We start from the raw sequence: 15,616 nt of genomic DNA on the forward strand, positions 1-15,616 counted from the left end.
GCCACAATGAAGCATGATGGTGGCAACGTCTTGCTGTGGGGATGTTTTTCTTCTGCAGGGACTGAAAAACCGCTTGGAATTGTCAGGATCTACACTGTTTGTGTACATTAATTCCAACTTTAAGCGATAATTGCTAGTGAAGCACAATCATCACACTGATAAGAATTCATAAATCTAACAATCCCTGTACGATTCAGGCAGCTGCTAACAGGTAAGTAAGCTTTACAGAAGCTCTCTGACAACTAATGATCAAACTCAGAATTGCATACTTAATGGCAAAAAAAAAAAAAAAATCCCAAAATTGAGCCACTTATTATACTTCAAAAGAAAAACCCTCCAATGTGCCAAAATGGTAGTACAGACTGCTAAGACATTAGGGACAAGAAAATTTAAGATCTGTCTGTTTTTGATAACAGAATAGAGGAATCTTCAGTACATAGCGTGAGATACGTGTGCTTTCTAGAATACAGCAAAGCGGTGTCTCATCTAGTCAGCTAGCAGATGCTTCAGCACGGGTTTCAAGGCTATAGTGAGGGATAAGCCAGGGATAAGAGAAGTGGTGAAGTGTTAGAAAAGTGGTACGCCGCATCAAAAGGCACAACTTTTGAACATTTTTGAACATCGGAGGCAGTGGTTTGACATGTCAAAAACTAAACATGAAGATGATGCCTGGTAAAACTGTGTAAACGCATAAACCAGAAACACATTCAAAAACAGTCTCAAAAGGCATTGTATACAGTGCAGAGAAGTGTTTTTTCCTTCTATTGCCATGATCCTGATCAAAGCATGGAGACAAAACAGCGTGGCCAGAATAAAAAAAGTCGCACACACAGTGGTTACCAAAACCAGAGTTGGCAGATTTAGCATTCCTCACAAACACAACTGTGGTAACACTTTACAATGCATGTGCACAAATATGCATTAATTCATGCTTAATTAATGCACAAATAATTACAAATTAATTTATATTTTATGAAGAACTAAACCATTTATTAATGATATTACTACATCAACAACTAATGAACATTCTACATGATTCATTGATTAAGTAATCAATAAATTGTTATTAGTTAAATGTGTCATAATGTATTAATTCCCTAATAACTTATTTTATTAACTAAGGATATAAATTCATGTTAATTACCGCAGTGGTCAAAGCTATGTACTTCAACTTCCAGTTGTCTGCTTTAATTAATCATTAGCTAATGATTTGCAAATGTATCATTATGAGGCACAGAACTATTAACTAATACTGAATCCACAACCACAATGACATATTACTTAACAATTAGTTAAAGTCATAACATAATGATATCTTTGCAAATCATTAGCTAATGATTAATTAAAGCAGACAACTGGAAGATGAAATGCATGACTTCAACCCATTGTGGTAATTAACACATGAATTTACACTGTTAGTTAATAAAATGAGGTATTAGGGAATTAATACATTATGACACATTTAACTAATAACAATTTATTGATTACTTAATCTATGAATCATATAGAATGTTCATTTGTTGCTGATGCAGTAATCATTAATAAATGGTTTAGTTCTTCATGAGTTAAGTATTAACTCATGAGTATCTCTGCATTAGTTAAGCATGAATTAATGCGTATTTGTGCACCCGTATTGTAAAGTGTTACCACACCTGTTTCTGTTTGGGTTGATGAGATTAAACAGCAGATGTTGATTTTGTGGGATAAAGGCACTGCCTCACTGAGCTGAAGCTTACACTGGATGGGATGCGCTAGTTTGAGGAGTAGAGCTATAATTCTTTCCAACTAAACTCAGACCTAGTTCTGCATTTAGTGAAAGTAGAGGTTTGCGTCCTGTGGATGGACTAGATTTTATGCTTGAAAACAATCTGGCAGGAGGTAAAGTTTTTTTGTCCGATCGTGACGAATAATCATGTGTGTGATTCAAACACAGCTCTGCATTATTCCACCTGTGTTAGCCTGTGCTGAAAATCTGTGCTCACAGAGGTGAAAGTTTAAGAAACAGATGACATGTCTGATTCAAATCAAATGCTGAAGTAAAACCGCAGCAGAGAGAAAACAAAAATAAAACTGTTGCCACTGTATTCCCATTAACTGTTATGATGGAGAAGGATAGTCTGGAAACGGTCGCTGCAGAATTCTAGCATGCTGTAAAATTGTGTCAGTGTGGTGTGATCGCCAATGCCGATGTGATTTCTAACCCTGTTCTTTCACAACAGGCTCATGCTGTTAGTTAATGACATGTATTCAAACAGGATATATGTCGTGATCAAACTTATAGTGATGTAAGGATAATTTAGTGGTTTTGTATGTTGGTTCAGGGTTGGTGCCGTGAGGTCCTCGGAAGGGTAGGCATCGTCCCTCCTCAGATGTTGGGTCATCTCAAGTCATCATAAGAGGCTTGGTCCAGACTGAAGCTTCTGTAATTTCTAGTTACCTCGAGATGCCCATCCCATGGCACAAACAGAGAAGCATACATAGAATAATAGCAGCATAGTTGCTGTTCAGAACATTTCAAACAAAGAATGATAATGTGTATTTGATCAGATATAACTGGAGCACAAAGTTATTAGTTACATTATGTGAATACACGGCTAAAGAGATGTGTTTTCAAACTAGATTTAAACAGAGAGAGCATGTCTAAACCTCGACTATTATCAGGAAGGCTCTTCCAGAGTTTGGGAGCCAAATGTGAAAATGCTCTGCCTCTTTTAGTGGACTTTGCTATCCTAGGTACTACCAAAAGTTCTTGTGACTGTAAGTGACAGAAGACCAGTTAAGCCAGTGTAGAGACTGTAAAACTGGGGTAATATGATCATATTTTCTTGACCTGGCAAGGATGAGGAGACACCACTCCTCAACCCATAGATATATATACGTAGATGCCTCATTAGCAACCGTTTCTATGAGCCGTCCGCCATATTGTATTGGTCAACTTGACGTCATTCACCTTAGTAATCACTTAATATTCGAAATGCCACAATCCCGCACAGCTGTTGGTCTGCGAACCTATAGTATGGTGAATGACGTCAAGTTCACCGTTCCAAAATGGCAGACGCAACTACGTGCTTGGAGCGGTTGAATGGGGCATCTATACATATTTTATATCTATGTCCACGACCCCAGTAGGCCATTCATTTCTTAGATAATGCATCTTGTGCTGATGCATGTCTGTGTGTTTTTGACCTGCTGCCTACTGGACATATAAGGCACTGCACTATATATACTATACTGTTCAGTTTACTTTCGCTTTCTCTCAGCGTATGCAGTCAAGAGCAACGTACTTAATTGTTTAATTGGATAACGACCCTCCAGGGGTCTATGCCGAAATAGGAGGAGTGATGTGAAATTTCTACTCCTGCCATTTAAAGACAAATAAGTTCAGCTTCTGTGTCCTCCCGAAACTGGAAGTTCAAAGGATCCACTTAGTGGGCAGCTCACCAGTCCAATATAGAACAAAGAAGAGAGTTGAGACAGTCCACAATCCAGGAATGGTTCACACTTCATTCGATTCACATCAAGAGCAGACCACATTCAGCAGCTGAACATCAACAGAACTACACTACGGACGGGGCCTAAAGCTCACAGAGAAAAGAAAGATCTCGAACGCACTGCATTGCAAAAGTGCCACGATAGCGAGAGCCTTAATGACATCATTCAAAACGTGAATTCATGGGATGCTTTGCAAAGTAAGACATAACCCTATTGGATGCATTTAAAATCTTCAATATTTTACATTCATATATTTTTATGTAAATAATTAATTTGTTTACAGTAAGATATTTACTCTGGCAGCATTTTTTTTTCATACCTTTGATCTGTTATTATTTGTTCATTCTGTCTCTGCCACTAGCCATTAGTAACCTAGGTTACGCTCCCCCCCTTGAATTCAGGCACGTCCTCGTCCACGTCCACCTGGCACACCTAAGGGTGGGTGTGGGTTCTTCCAATGAAGTGGTAATGGCAGAGCTCAAGCCTTGTTATAAGGACTGAATAACCAGGGTCAAGGGATTTCCTAATTTATGATACTGGAATTTGTTAGGGGGTCCACACTGCCTTTTAGAACATTTATGGCCAATGGCTCCTGGGTCATCCTCCATGACTGGTTGGTCATTTGGAACATCTTGGGCAGGTGGGGTTCACTCGGCTGTGCTTCTTCACACACAGGGTCTGATAGGCCTGGATATCTCAGCACTTTTTCATTCATAGGTTTTGACAACTCCGGCGACTCTGTCTTTTTAATAGGGGGACAGGAGTGAGTGTGTGTTTGGGTTGTAAATGTATTGACATAGAAGTAATTTTAACGTGATAGTTTTATTCTTACATGTCAATAATAATATGTATTATTAGCCCAGAGATAATTCATGTCAATGAATAAATATGTTAAAAAAAACCCATGTTAATCAGTGACCGTATATCAAGGGGAGAGACACATTTGTATGTATTTTGTTTTGTGATTTAACCGGAATAAATAGATAGTCTCTGCAGCATCAAGCGACAGATTGAACCGCTCGTGTGTGAAGACTGCGCACGAGCTGCATTCAGAACGTTCTGTCACTAATAACATTGCAACGAATATTCAGCATGATTTCAAAAACAACAGATTCCAGTGCCAGATCGCATCTTATTTAACAGAAACTAATGACAACAGAACTAATTTAACAGAAACAATCTTCTCATTTAACTCCAAACAAACAATGATGACTGGATGAAGTCAGGCTCCATCCTCTGCTGCTTCCTCAACTCCTTAGTGGACAGGTAAGCAATAAGCGGGAGTCCATGCTCATTTTCCTGTTCTAACTCATCAGTTAGGACATCTGCATGTAGAGCCAAGGACTCAACAAGGGCAATGGAAGGGTTCGACAACTCACAGTCATCAGGGAACTTTGGTGGCTTTTATGGCTTCTGGCAGAATAACAGAATCTTCAGCTGCTGTTTCATCTAGATGATGAGGAGTAAGCTGTTTTATCCTCTCCCTCACTTTCTGGGACACAGGGTTGTCCAAAAGCCCATCAGTGTCACGCTTCTGACTTCCAGCCCTGTACTGGAGCTTGAATTGATAAGGCTTGACAGCCAGCAATAATTGGCGTCATCCAGCTTCACAGATGTCAGTATGTAAGTTAGAGAGTTTCTATCTGTTACAACTACAAATTCAGCTCCATACAGGTAATCGCTGAACTTAGATATAATTGCCCATTTGAGAGCTAGAAATTCTAGCTTTGAGTGGATACCTGTTTTCACTTTTTTTTGTCGATCCTCGACTTGCAAATGCTATCACCCGCATCTGTCATTCTTGTCTCTGATACAAGGGTGGTACTAGCGTCTGTATGCAGAATGTAAAGAAGCTTTGGATCTGCAAATCCCAAAATGGGAGCAGAGGTGAGTTGTTCAACAATCAAGTTAAAAGCTAGTTGATAGGACTTATCCCACCTCTTCCCAAACTGCTCTTTTATTTTGAGATACTGTTAACTGTTCCCTTGTCTGCGACCTTTGTAAAGTGGTGGATACCCTACTGGGAGGGCGTTAATGGGTTTGATGATCTCTGAGAAATCCTGAATGAACCTCCTATAGTATCCAGAATACCCAAGGAAAGATCTTAATTCCTTATGGTTCCTAGGTCTTGGCCAGATTTTGAAGGCCTCGATTTTCACTGGATCTGTCTCCACTCCATTCTCAGATATAATATGACCCAAGTATCAGAGTTCTAGAAAAACTTGCAGGTGACAGTTTTAGCTTGGGGCATTGAAGAGCCCCTGGGGCATCCTATCCAACTCCCAGAACCCCACCACAAAGGCAGTCTTAAACTTGTCAGCTTCCTCCATCTAAATCTGATAATATCCAGATTTTAAGTCAGGGGCAGAGAACCATTTTGAACCCGTAATCACCGAAAAGACCTCCAGAATCCAGAATCGGCAGGGAATATGCATCCCTGATGGTTTGTGAATTGAGCTGTCTGAAATCATTAGACAGATGTACAGAGTTGTCCTTTTTCATGCGGCCACTATTTGGGAAGCAAAGGCAGCTAATTCCTGTAAATGTTTCCACGTGTTGAGGGTGGATGGGTCGAGGCCTGTGTTTAAAAGGAGCCTCATCACTTTATATGATGGTTGACCTTGTCAGCATGTCCATAATCGAAGTTGTGCAATGCAAAGACTTTGGTATGGAATTCAACTGATCGGTTATCTGTTTTATCCATTCAGATGTTAAGGGAGAATCCCCAAAGTCGAATTTGAGATTTATTCATTCACTGTTCATCACATGTTGAACTGCATGCATTTCAGCAATTATAGTTCTGGGAAGGATGGTAATATCGGTCTAAATTTCATTCACTAGCACAGTGGGTAACTGGAGATGTGTCTTGGAAGGTAAGGTATGCAAACAGCTGGCAACCAGCAAACTATTGTTGTAGAAGTTTCCTTGTTCAAAATAAATTGCTCTGAAGAGGTTTTGAAGCCAGATAGACCTTTATTAGCAAGTTAACAAAAGGCCGAATGGTGTTTGAACGCGAGGTTGGTGACTCTAAAACTACCCATTTGTCCAGATGTGGGCAGTTAACCAGAGCATGTCCTTGAAGGACCACTGTACATCCTGCAGGTTCTGCTTCTTTTCCAAGGAACTCTCTGGGGAATATTAGGGTCAGTTCTATGTATCCGACATAAGGCGCTGTCTGCCCATTTGCCCGTTCCGTTTGCTGTAAGTTATCCAGCGACTTAAGAGAACAATCTGACAAGTGTTCTTCGTAAAATGACCAGGTAATTGTGGTGGCCTGGGACCCCCTGTCCAGAAGGCAGCAACAGTAATTTGGGCAGTGCACTTCAGTCCCACTAACCCCCTCGGTAAAGGGATGCATCTTTCGGTCAAACGAGTGTCTAGGTTTCTTAGGGTACTTCTTTCCTTGTCCAGTCTTTGCACGCCGCCCTACAGTCCATAGTTTAAAGTTCTTATAGCTGCAGTGTGGTGGGATTCCCACGCGGCTTGCTGTTCCCTCAGCGTGCGTCTTTTCTGTGCAACTTTAGTGGTATCAGGAGCATTAATTCAGCTGCCTGCAAGATGACCATCTTCATCAGATGGCTGTGCTGAAGAGAACTTGCAATGTGCGCAGGTAAGCTGAAGGGTTTTCACCATGGTTTTGGAGAGTGTTCGTGAGCTTGGCTAACAACTCATCTCCATCTTCTAGAGAGCCATATACTGACTCCAACAACTTCAGATATACGAAAGGTAGGCTGTTGGGAGAGACATGTTTAACATTATCTGCAACTGGGAGAAGCAGACTGTCTAGAATTTATCTTGTCCGATGCAAGTCAGAAATAGAAGGACCTGTCAACAGAAGGCTGACGCTCGTGCGCCATGTGCCAAAGTCTGGTTCATTAAATGGTCTAGGAATTTTTCCAGAGAAGGACTTGAGATGGAAAGAAGCATGGTGTGATGGAGCTGTGTCATTTGTTCGGACAATGTGTTCAACGAACTACTTTTTGCATGCTGGGAGGATCAATCATGTCCATGGTAGGTGCTGGATGGGGTGACACAATGACTGCAGGATTGCTAGTTCTACTGCTAGGGTTTTCCTTGGACAATTTTTGTGAGTTTGTGAATTCAAGTTCGAGTTCAAAGTAATTTTCTGATGAAAGAACATCAACTTGTTCGGTGGTCACTCTCTGTGATCTGTTCATTCGATGAGCCGACTGTGCAACTGTCACGTATTGGATAATCTGCTATATTTGGGTATTCAAGTCTTTCACCTGAAGTAGGTGTTGGCTCATCCTTTAGTAACTGTGCATGGAGTACTTCCTCCATCGCTTGTCCACTAGTACTAGCAATGGTTTTGGTGGCACTGTCACTAGCAACAAGGGTAGATGCAGCTTAAGGCACGCATTGTAAAAGTGGTATCTGGGTTTGACATACTAACCATTGTTAGAGGCAGCAGGGGCATCATTGCTTTCATCGCAAAGTTATGGGTAAACTCTATGATAGTGTTACGATAGAACTCAGCATTTGGGTCATCAGTGAGAAAATTGCAAGTAATACTGACATATCTTGGAACTAGGGATGGAACGATAACCGGTCTGACGATAAATCATGATAAAATTCCCCACGGTTAGTATTACCGTTTCATATTTTAATTATCATTAAAACCATATTCGATTACCACGATTTGAGCAACTCGCGGTAATAAATACTGTCCAGCATAAAGCAAAGTTTAAATAACAGTCTCTAGACCGCACAGCACGCAGAGTAGTTTCGTTTTGTGTAAAAGCATGGCGGAAAACTGGGAGGTTTTAAAAGGGTGCTGAGGGAATGACCATATGTCCTCTTCTCCCCGGACATGTCCCCTTTTTGGACCTAAAAAATGCGTCCAGCCAGGATTTTTAAATAAAGGTCCAAAACGTCTGGGATTCGGCTTTTGCTTTTTACAGTCACCATTCATTGTGTGCGTTTTTGTATTAAAGTCCTACGTGGGACCAGGGACGGACTGGGAGTAAAAAACCGGCCCTAGATTTTCTCCCAAATAGGCCCACCACAACTGCAAACAGTCACTGCCATCTCACAGTATTACAGCAGTCCTGTCGCATTTATGGAAAATAACATCACAAAACCAAACCAAAACAAAACAAAAAAACCATGGTAACCACAAATGAACCATGGTCTTGCTACACTAACCATAGTTTAACCATTAATTTGGTAGTAAAACTATTTGTAATAAAACTATGGTTATACAATGGTAATCAATGTGCCAAAAAAAACCTTCACTATGATAAAACCATGGTTAATTTTCATGAGGGTATAGGAACCACAGAAATTCTAATGATTTCCACTATAAATGCCATTACAAACCATCAACTTTTAACCACTAAACCATTAAATAATGGTTCCAGTAGTGTGTTTTGGGACATATTACTTTAGGATTTAATGATTTTAACAAGCCACCAATAGTGTCACGAATCCTGTCCGGTCTGCCCACCACCAGAGGTCGCCTGTGCATATAATGCACACACTGTATAAATATGAGGCTGTCGCTCGTGTATCACTCGTTCTGTGGTAGCTACTTTACGGAGCCAATTCCAAGTTTCCTGTGTCTAGTTTAGTCTTGTTTTCTAGTCTTGTCATCTGTGTCTTGATCCTAGCCTGGTTATATCATCTTGTCTGCCTTCAGCCTGCCCTTTTTTCACCTGTCGTGGATTACCCCTTTGTCCTGCCGTCTCGGACTCTGTTCGCTCCTCGTTGGACTATTGTCTGTCACTTTGGATTACTCGATTACCTTGCCCCCGGTTTACGCTTGTGTCTTGCCCTGTTTTTATATCTGTTTGCTGGTGTTCGACCCATGCCTGTGGATGACCATGTCTATGTCTCAGTTCAATAAAAGCTTGCAGATGGATCCGCCCGCTTCGTGTCTCGTTCGCTCCGTAACAGATAGAAGGCGACCAGGTACCAGTAGAGACCAACAGGCACCATTACAGTTACTATTAAAACCAGCACAATTCCCATTACAACCAGTAAAACCATTACAAATTATGTGATGGTTACTATTTTTTTTTCAGCAGGGGATTGAAATAAATGGATTATTGTATGAACTCAGATACTTGAAATCTACATAAAAAAAGCAGAACGCAAAAATGCATATTACATAATAGTAAACATAAAATCTAGAAACCTGAAACAACAGAATTCTTCAATTTCAGTACTCACTGTGCGTCTCTGTGTGTGTGCGTCATGTTAGCCCAATAGGTGTTAACTCAGTATCTCTCAAACGTAACCCGTTGTAGAAACACTGCCATCTCTTTATGAACGAATGGAATATCTTACTATGTGGAGTGATAAATAGCAGAGGACGTTTGGACTAGGGGTGTTCTGGGATTTTACTGTAGTGTTTTAGGAATGCTCTATAGTGGGAGAGACGGGCAAAGATAACTTGATGTATAGGCCTAACTGTTTGCTTTTTTTTTTTTCTTTTAGCTTCTCCCAACCAACTTTTATCTTCAAGTTTTTTGCTTGTCATTAGGAGCCCACTCTCCTTCCCTTCAGTTTTGTTTTTTCATAAGCAAAAATAGATTGCATTAGCGCCCCCTTTTGTTGGCCGAAAAAGTGTCCGTTTACACTTGTAACGCTCAGCCTAATAGGCAGGCTACACAAATAAAGATTTTTTCTTTCCTCTCCCTACTTGGATTGTTTGAACCAGTTTCACAAAAAAAACCCCACAACTATTAACAGTGAATGCAAAGCAAAGTGTATTAAATGCAAACGAAAAAAAACAACAACAGGAAACACAATATATACAATATTTACAATAAATGAATGTGCGTGCGTTTTCTAGTGTCCTTAAGTCCAATGTTATTTGCGTGTATGTGTGTGTGTGTATTGGATCGGCCTCACCGGTTAAACGTTTAAGTCCGGGAGCACGATGAGGAACGGCGCTGTCCTGTGACGGAATCCCCAAGAAGCAAGAGTCCAAAATCAGTAAATCCAGAACAAAGTATTTTGAAGAAGACAATAATTTCCGCAGGATGTACACTCCCACTTCACTCCTTTCTTTTTAAGGTGGTTCAGTTGAGCAGCTATGTCTGCAAAGCGGGGTATGAACTTGTGATACCACCCTGCCAAGCCCAGAAATCTTTGCAGAGCTTTGAGATCTTGCGGTGGTGGGAAATCTGCGACTGCCCTGGTTTTCTCTTGGTCAGTCTCCACACCCCTCTCGGAGACTACATGGCCGAGAAACTTGAGCTGACATTTGAAGAAGTGGCATTTCTTCATATTCAGGGTCAGTTTGGCCTGGGTGAGTTTATGGAAGACAGTGTATCCAGAACGAAGTATTTTGACAAAGACAATAATTTCCGCAGGATGGTTGAAGAGTCACAGTCGTAGACAGCAAAAAGTGATGAATGCGATCGATCGTTGTATCCACAAGTTTCCTACGCCCCATGAGGCCTTGCGTCAAAAGTGGGAGCGTCTTCCGGTTCAAAGTAAACAAGCGGGACGTGACACTCATTCATTCAACAGCTGACAGGAGTGACGGGCAAATAAAGCCTCGTGAAGCACCGAGACTCTCCTCTGACTGTTTCGGGACAAGATTCAAAGCTTCGAGAGTGTCGACAACAGCGCGATCTGGTGGTTAGTAAAAAATAAAGCAGCCAAAAGACTAAAGCTCCGTCGGAAGAATCATTCACCACAATTTCTATAGATCGGTCCATGTTATATGCACAACAAAAGCCTAACCGTGTGTATGTGTTTGTTTGTTGAATTTCTGACTTTGATAAATTAATTTACCCATTGAAAAGTGCCATTAAATGCCAGTACGAATATCCATATGATGCAATATAAGAATAGTGTACACATATATTAATTGCATATGGCATATATTTAATTTTCCTGAAATTATTTGTATTCTAAATATTGTATGACTGGGTATTTAAAAATTTAATTATTAAATAGGTCCCAATGAAAATGTATTAGCAAGGTAAGATCTGGGGGTCGAACATTAGGACAAGCAAAGTGACAGAAACTGAGGCTTCTACGAAAGTGATTTCTACGTTAACAAGCCTTGAATCGAGGCTTTATCTGTCATTTCACTAGTTGATAGTCATTCAAGATTTAGCGATCCAAACTTGCTAATAACACAAATTCGAAAAGAATATGTTGTCCATAAGAACGTAATGACATCTCTCATAAAGGTGTGCATCTTTACAAAGTAAACAATGGTATAAAAACACTTAGCCTCTTCACTAATTAGCACACAAAATACCACTGGTATACTACGTCCACCACCTCACCGGAAGTTGTACCCACGTTCTTTTTTACAGTAGCGCCCCCCGGAAACTTGTGGATAATGCCTGGCGAACGTTGCTCTAGAACGCCGATAAGCCGGAAGTGTGAAATCAGGTGACTGAGATGACGTCAGGGGATTCTCAGACGCATCGCGCTGGAACTCTCGCGAGAGCAAACAAGATTACAATAGGTGTGTTCGACTTCATTTACGGCTACAGACGGCGATCAACGAGAGCAGCCGAGAGCAGTTGTGGGCGGAGTTGAGAAGTCGGACACTTTTTGCTCTCGTTAGTGAAGCTCTCGCGGTGTTTGCATGCTCTATTACAGATGAAGTGAATTAAATACAATATTTATCAAATACACAGACTTTTCAAAAGCGTTTTCATGAGCAACTGAAACACGTTTCATATACTGCTTAATACAGCGCCATCTGAACAAGAATAATGATCAACATAAACATATACCATTTAAATACTAATAAAGTGGGGTTATATATGCTTTATCAGTGTTTTATGAATAAATGTGACTCAATATAACATTGCGACTACAGTAAAAACACTTTTACTGTTCTAAAAACACAGATTTGTGAGTATTATCGGACTTGAGGATGTTAGAATAAACCCAAAACACACGTGATCGTTGTCATGCGGTGAATCTGGCCAATCGTGAAACAGTCATGTGGTCATCAGAGCTCCTGCAGCCGCTCTGGAGAAACTGCGCCGGCTGAGTCAGTCACTGCTCTCGAATCGATATCGCGGTACTTTGATGCCACACGTGACAGTCACGAGGCGTCGGCGCCGCCTCAAGTCGGACAAAAATTATAACCGGCATGCACTTCTTCTTCTTGCGTTAAGTCGAACACACCTAAATACTCGACGGGGCAATACAAACCAAGGGACAACAAAAACAGCTGAGATACATCAACAATCACATTAGTTTTTTTGTTTTTTTTAAACAGCAGTATAAATAGCTCCCTTTATGTGGCCGTGCTACACACTTAATCTTTTTCTTTGATGAATGAACCGGCCAGGCCGGTTCCAGAACGTCCAGATGTCCAGTCCGCCCCTGCGCGGGACTGTTTTCTTGATCCCGGGCCATTACCGCCTGCTCGCACAACCATTCTAATATTGAATATAATTTTCGTGCATCAGGGAGACACTATCGCATGCAAAGTATTTAAAACTGTTTTGAATGAGCGGCTGTTCACTTTCACTTTCAATTTTGTAATCACACGCACTCTGTATAAAGGAAGCACATCGTACAAGACCAGATATGAGCAGCAAATCCTGCAGCGTGGTTCGTCTGTCATCTCTTCTTATTCTTGTCTTGACCCATGATCAGTTAAATCTGATTCCTGCAGCTTGTGTTGGATGCAGGGTTGCCAAATATGCATTGTTTTTTTTTTTGGCACGGAATTGGGCTGATTTTAAACTGTTGCGAAGGGATGATTTTCTCCTGTGGGTGAAATGTTTGAAATATTGCATAAATTACATTTGACTGAAATGCTTGTATCGAAACATTTTGCATTCCACCTGTGATAAAACTGTGCAAGATGTTAAGTTTTGTGATGGCCACTGACAGGAAGCCTTTTAGCTGTGTTTATGATCAGTGTGCACAAGGGTGATTGTAAAATATAAATTTTATGGAAATTAAATATTTTGAGTTTTGATATGGGATATAATCAAAATATCCCAATAATATTTTGGGACATTATCCGAATGATATAAAAAATATCAATATATATTTTGACTGGTTGTAGAAAAAACAAGCTTACGTAGATTCTACACATTTCAACAATTCGGATAAGGTATCTAGAATTATTTATGGAGCAGATAAGATACATATAATCATGTATTAAATTTGACTTAACCCTTTTATTTAAAGGCTGAAATGCGAGGTTTACCATTTTATGAAATCTTCTCAAAGCTTTATTTATACAGTTCAAACATGTCACTATAGATAAACAGTCATGTTGTCATTTAAAATCCGCACATCTTTGGTTTTTGTTAATAAGTCATTTTATTTGTTGTTTTTTGTTTTTAAATATAAAACTTGGTGAAACGATTTATGTCACTACTTTTTAAACATTTCCAGCACATTTGAATGATAATGTTATAATTCTGATAACCGTGATAATTTTGGTCATTATAACCCCATGACTCCAAGTATTCAGCTGCCTCAATCAGCGTCAAGCCACCAGCGATTACGGTTTACATCCTCTCATTTCATGATATCAAAAAGTTCTGTTCAACATGTTCTGTTCTCGTCTCAAGCTCTCGAGCAAAAGGAAGATGTTGAACACACTGCGCTGCCATAGTGAGAGGCGAAATGATCTCATTCAAAATGCGATTTCATTGGATGCTTTGCGAAGTAAGACGTACAGTAACACCAGGGACCGCTTGTTTAGGGCCCCCAAAACTCTAAACACGCTCCTGTATGTCATGAGGATGCCTTGTGGTGCGTAGACACCTTTACCTTATTTTCATTATTCTGTAGTACATTATTCTGCTGGGTTTTGCCATCAAATGATTTCACTACATAGTTACTTGCCCATCTGTCTGCTGTCTCATTTACTGCAGGGCATGTTTGAAACACAAAGTGTTCAGTGGTCCAGCACCATTACCTGCATTACCTTTTGCGCTACATTTGTGTGACCAAATTTAAGAACTGTGAGAAATAAGGTCTGAATTATGAAATATGTGGAAAAAATAAAGTAAAAAACTGCTGTAAAAAGGCTTCCATAAAGAAACCGATCTGACGCATTTCGTAATTTAGGGGCGAGTACACTTCAAAGCAACTTCAATAGGAACTTTAAAAGAGCTCACATTAGGGATTTTTTCTTTATGTAACAAATTCAGATGGTGTAGAAGACTGTCAGTATTTGAGCCCAGTGTAACCTGATAGCGTGTAAGGCTGGAGGGGAAACAAAAAACAAACAAACAAACAAACAAAAAAACAAAAAAACAAAAAAACAAAAAAAAAACACAACCCTGCTAGTATGGACATTCACGATGTCTTTAAGAATAATGTGAATAATATTAAAATGACTCCAAAACAAATGTGAGACTTTGATTTATTTGAACAAGTGCTTCAGAAAAGACAAGAGATCAAACAAACAAACAAACTCAAGTCCGTTAGTAATAACTGGTCCAGGAAGAAAGGCATCGATTCAGGGTTTTGGTAGTTTGTCTGCGGTTTACTCATAGATCCAGTCTTGTGCACAGCTCTTGTAAGTCACCAGCTCCTCAGGCTTGAACCACAAGTTGATCTCTTTATTTGCACTGTCAACGGAGTCACTACCATGGATGATGTTCCTGGAAAAAACAAAAAAGTCAGTCATCTGGCAAGCGCCATCTGCCGTCTTCATAGATCACGCTGGAGTACCAGACAGGGACGGACACGAGCTCTCGGACGCGAGGGCGACAATCAAAAAACCCAAAATGATGATCACCCTGACTGTAAAAAACATTGTCTTTTTTTCTGATTGGTTATTGTGGCCGCTGGGCAGTATCTGAGGTCTGATTTGTTAGTGTTAGACAGCATGCCTTCTAGACGGGTGAAATAAAGCGAAACTGGATTTAAAAGGCGACAGTGATCCTGGAATCGCTTTAATTGTGACATAAAATTACGTGCGAGAAGTGCAGCTCCAGTCTGCCATCTAAATAGCATTACAATGAGAACAGGGTTGTAACAGAATGATGTGAATTCTCTGGGCTTTAAAGTTTCAGCAATATCGTTACGGAAGACACGTCCACAGCAGGAGTCACGGTCACCAACACGGTCAAGTTCACGTACGCGTTCGTGCCCTTTTGCGCAGATGTAATTTGTATTGGGTATATATACACACATCTAATTATAT

The 15,616-nt window shown here is 40.3% G+C and overlaps 1 protein-coding gene across 1 annotated transcript in view; it reads right to left on the reverse strand.

Moving 5' to 3' along the window:
- Positions 1–14,813: 14,813 nt before the first annotated feature.
- The window catches only part of LOC127161516 (nucleoside diphosphate kinase), a 4,852-nt gene continuing 4,049 nt past the window's right edge, over positions 14,814–15,616 (reverse strand). The window contains exon 5 of the mRNA XM_051104267.1: positions 14,814–15,071. Coding sequence (XP_050960224.1) covers positions 14,954–15,071 — 118 coding nt within the window. The 3' untranslated portion in view covers positions 14,814–14,953. The remainder of the gene's footprint in view (positions 15,072–15,616) is intronic.

Source organism: Labeo rohita, unplaced genomic scaffold (genome assembly GCF_022985175.1).
Source record: "Labeo rohita strain BAU-BD-2019 unplaced genomic scaffold, IGBB_LRoh.1.0 scaffold_66, whole genome shotgun sequence".
NCBI lineage: Eukaryota > Metazoa > Chordata > Actinopteri > Cypriniformes > Cyprinidae > Labeo > Labeo rohita.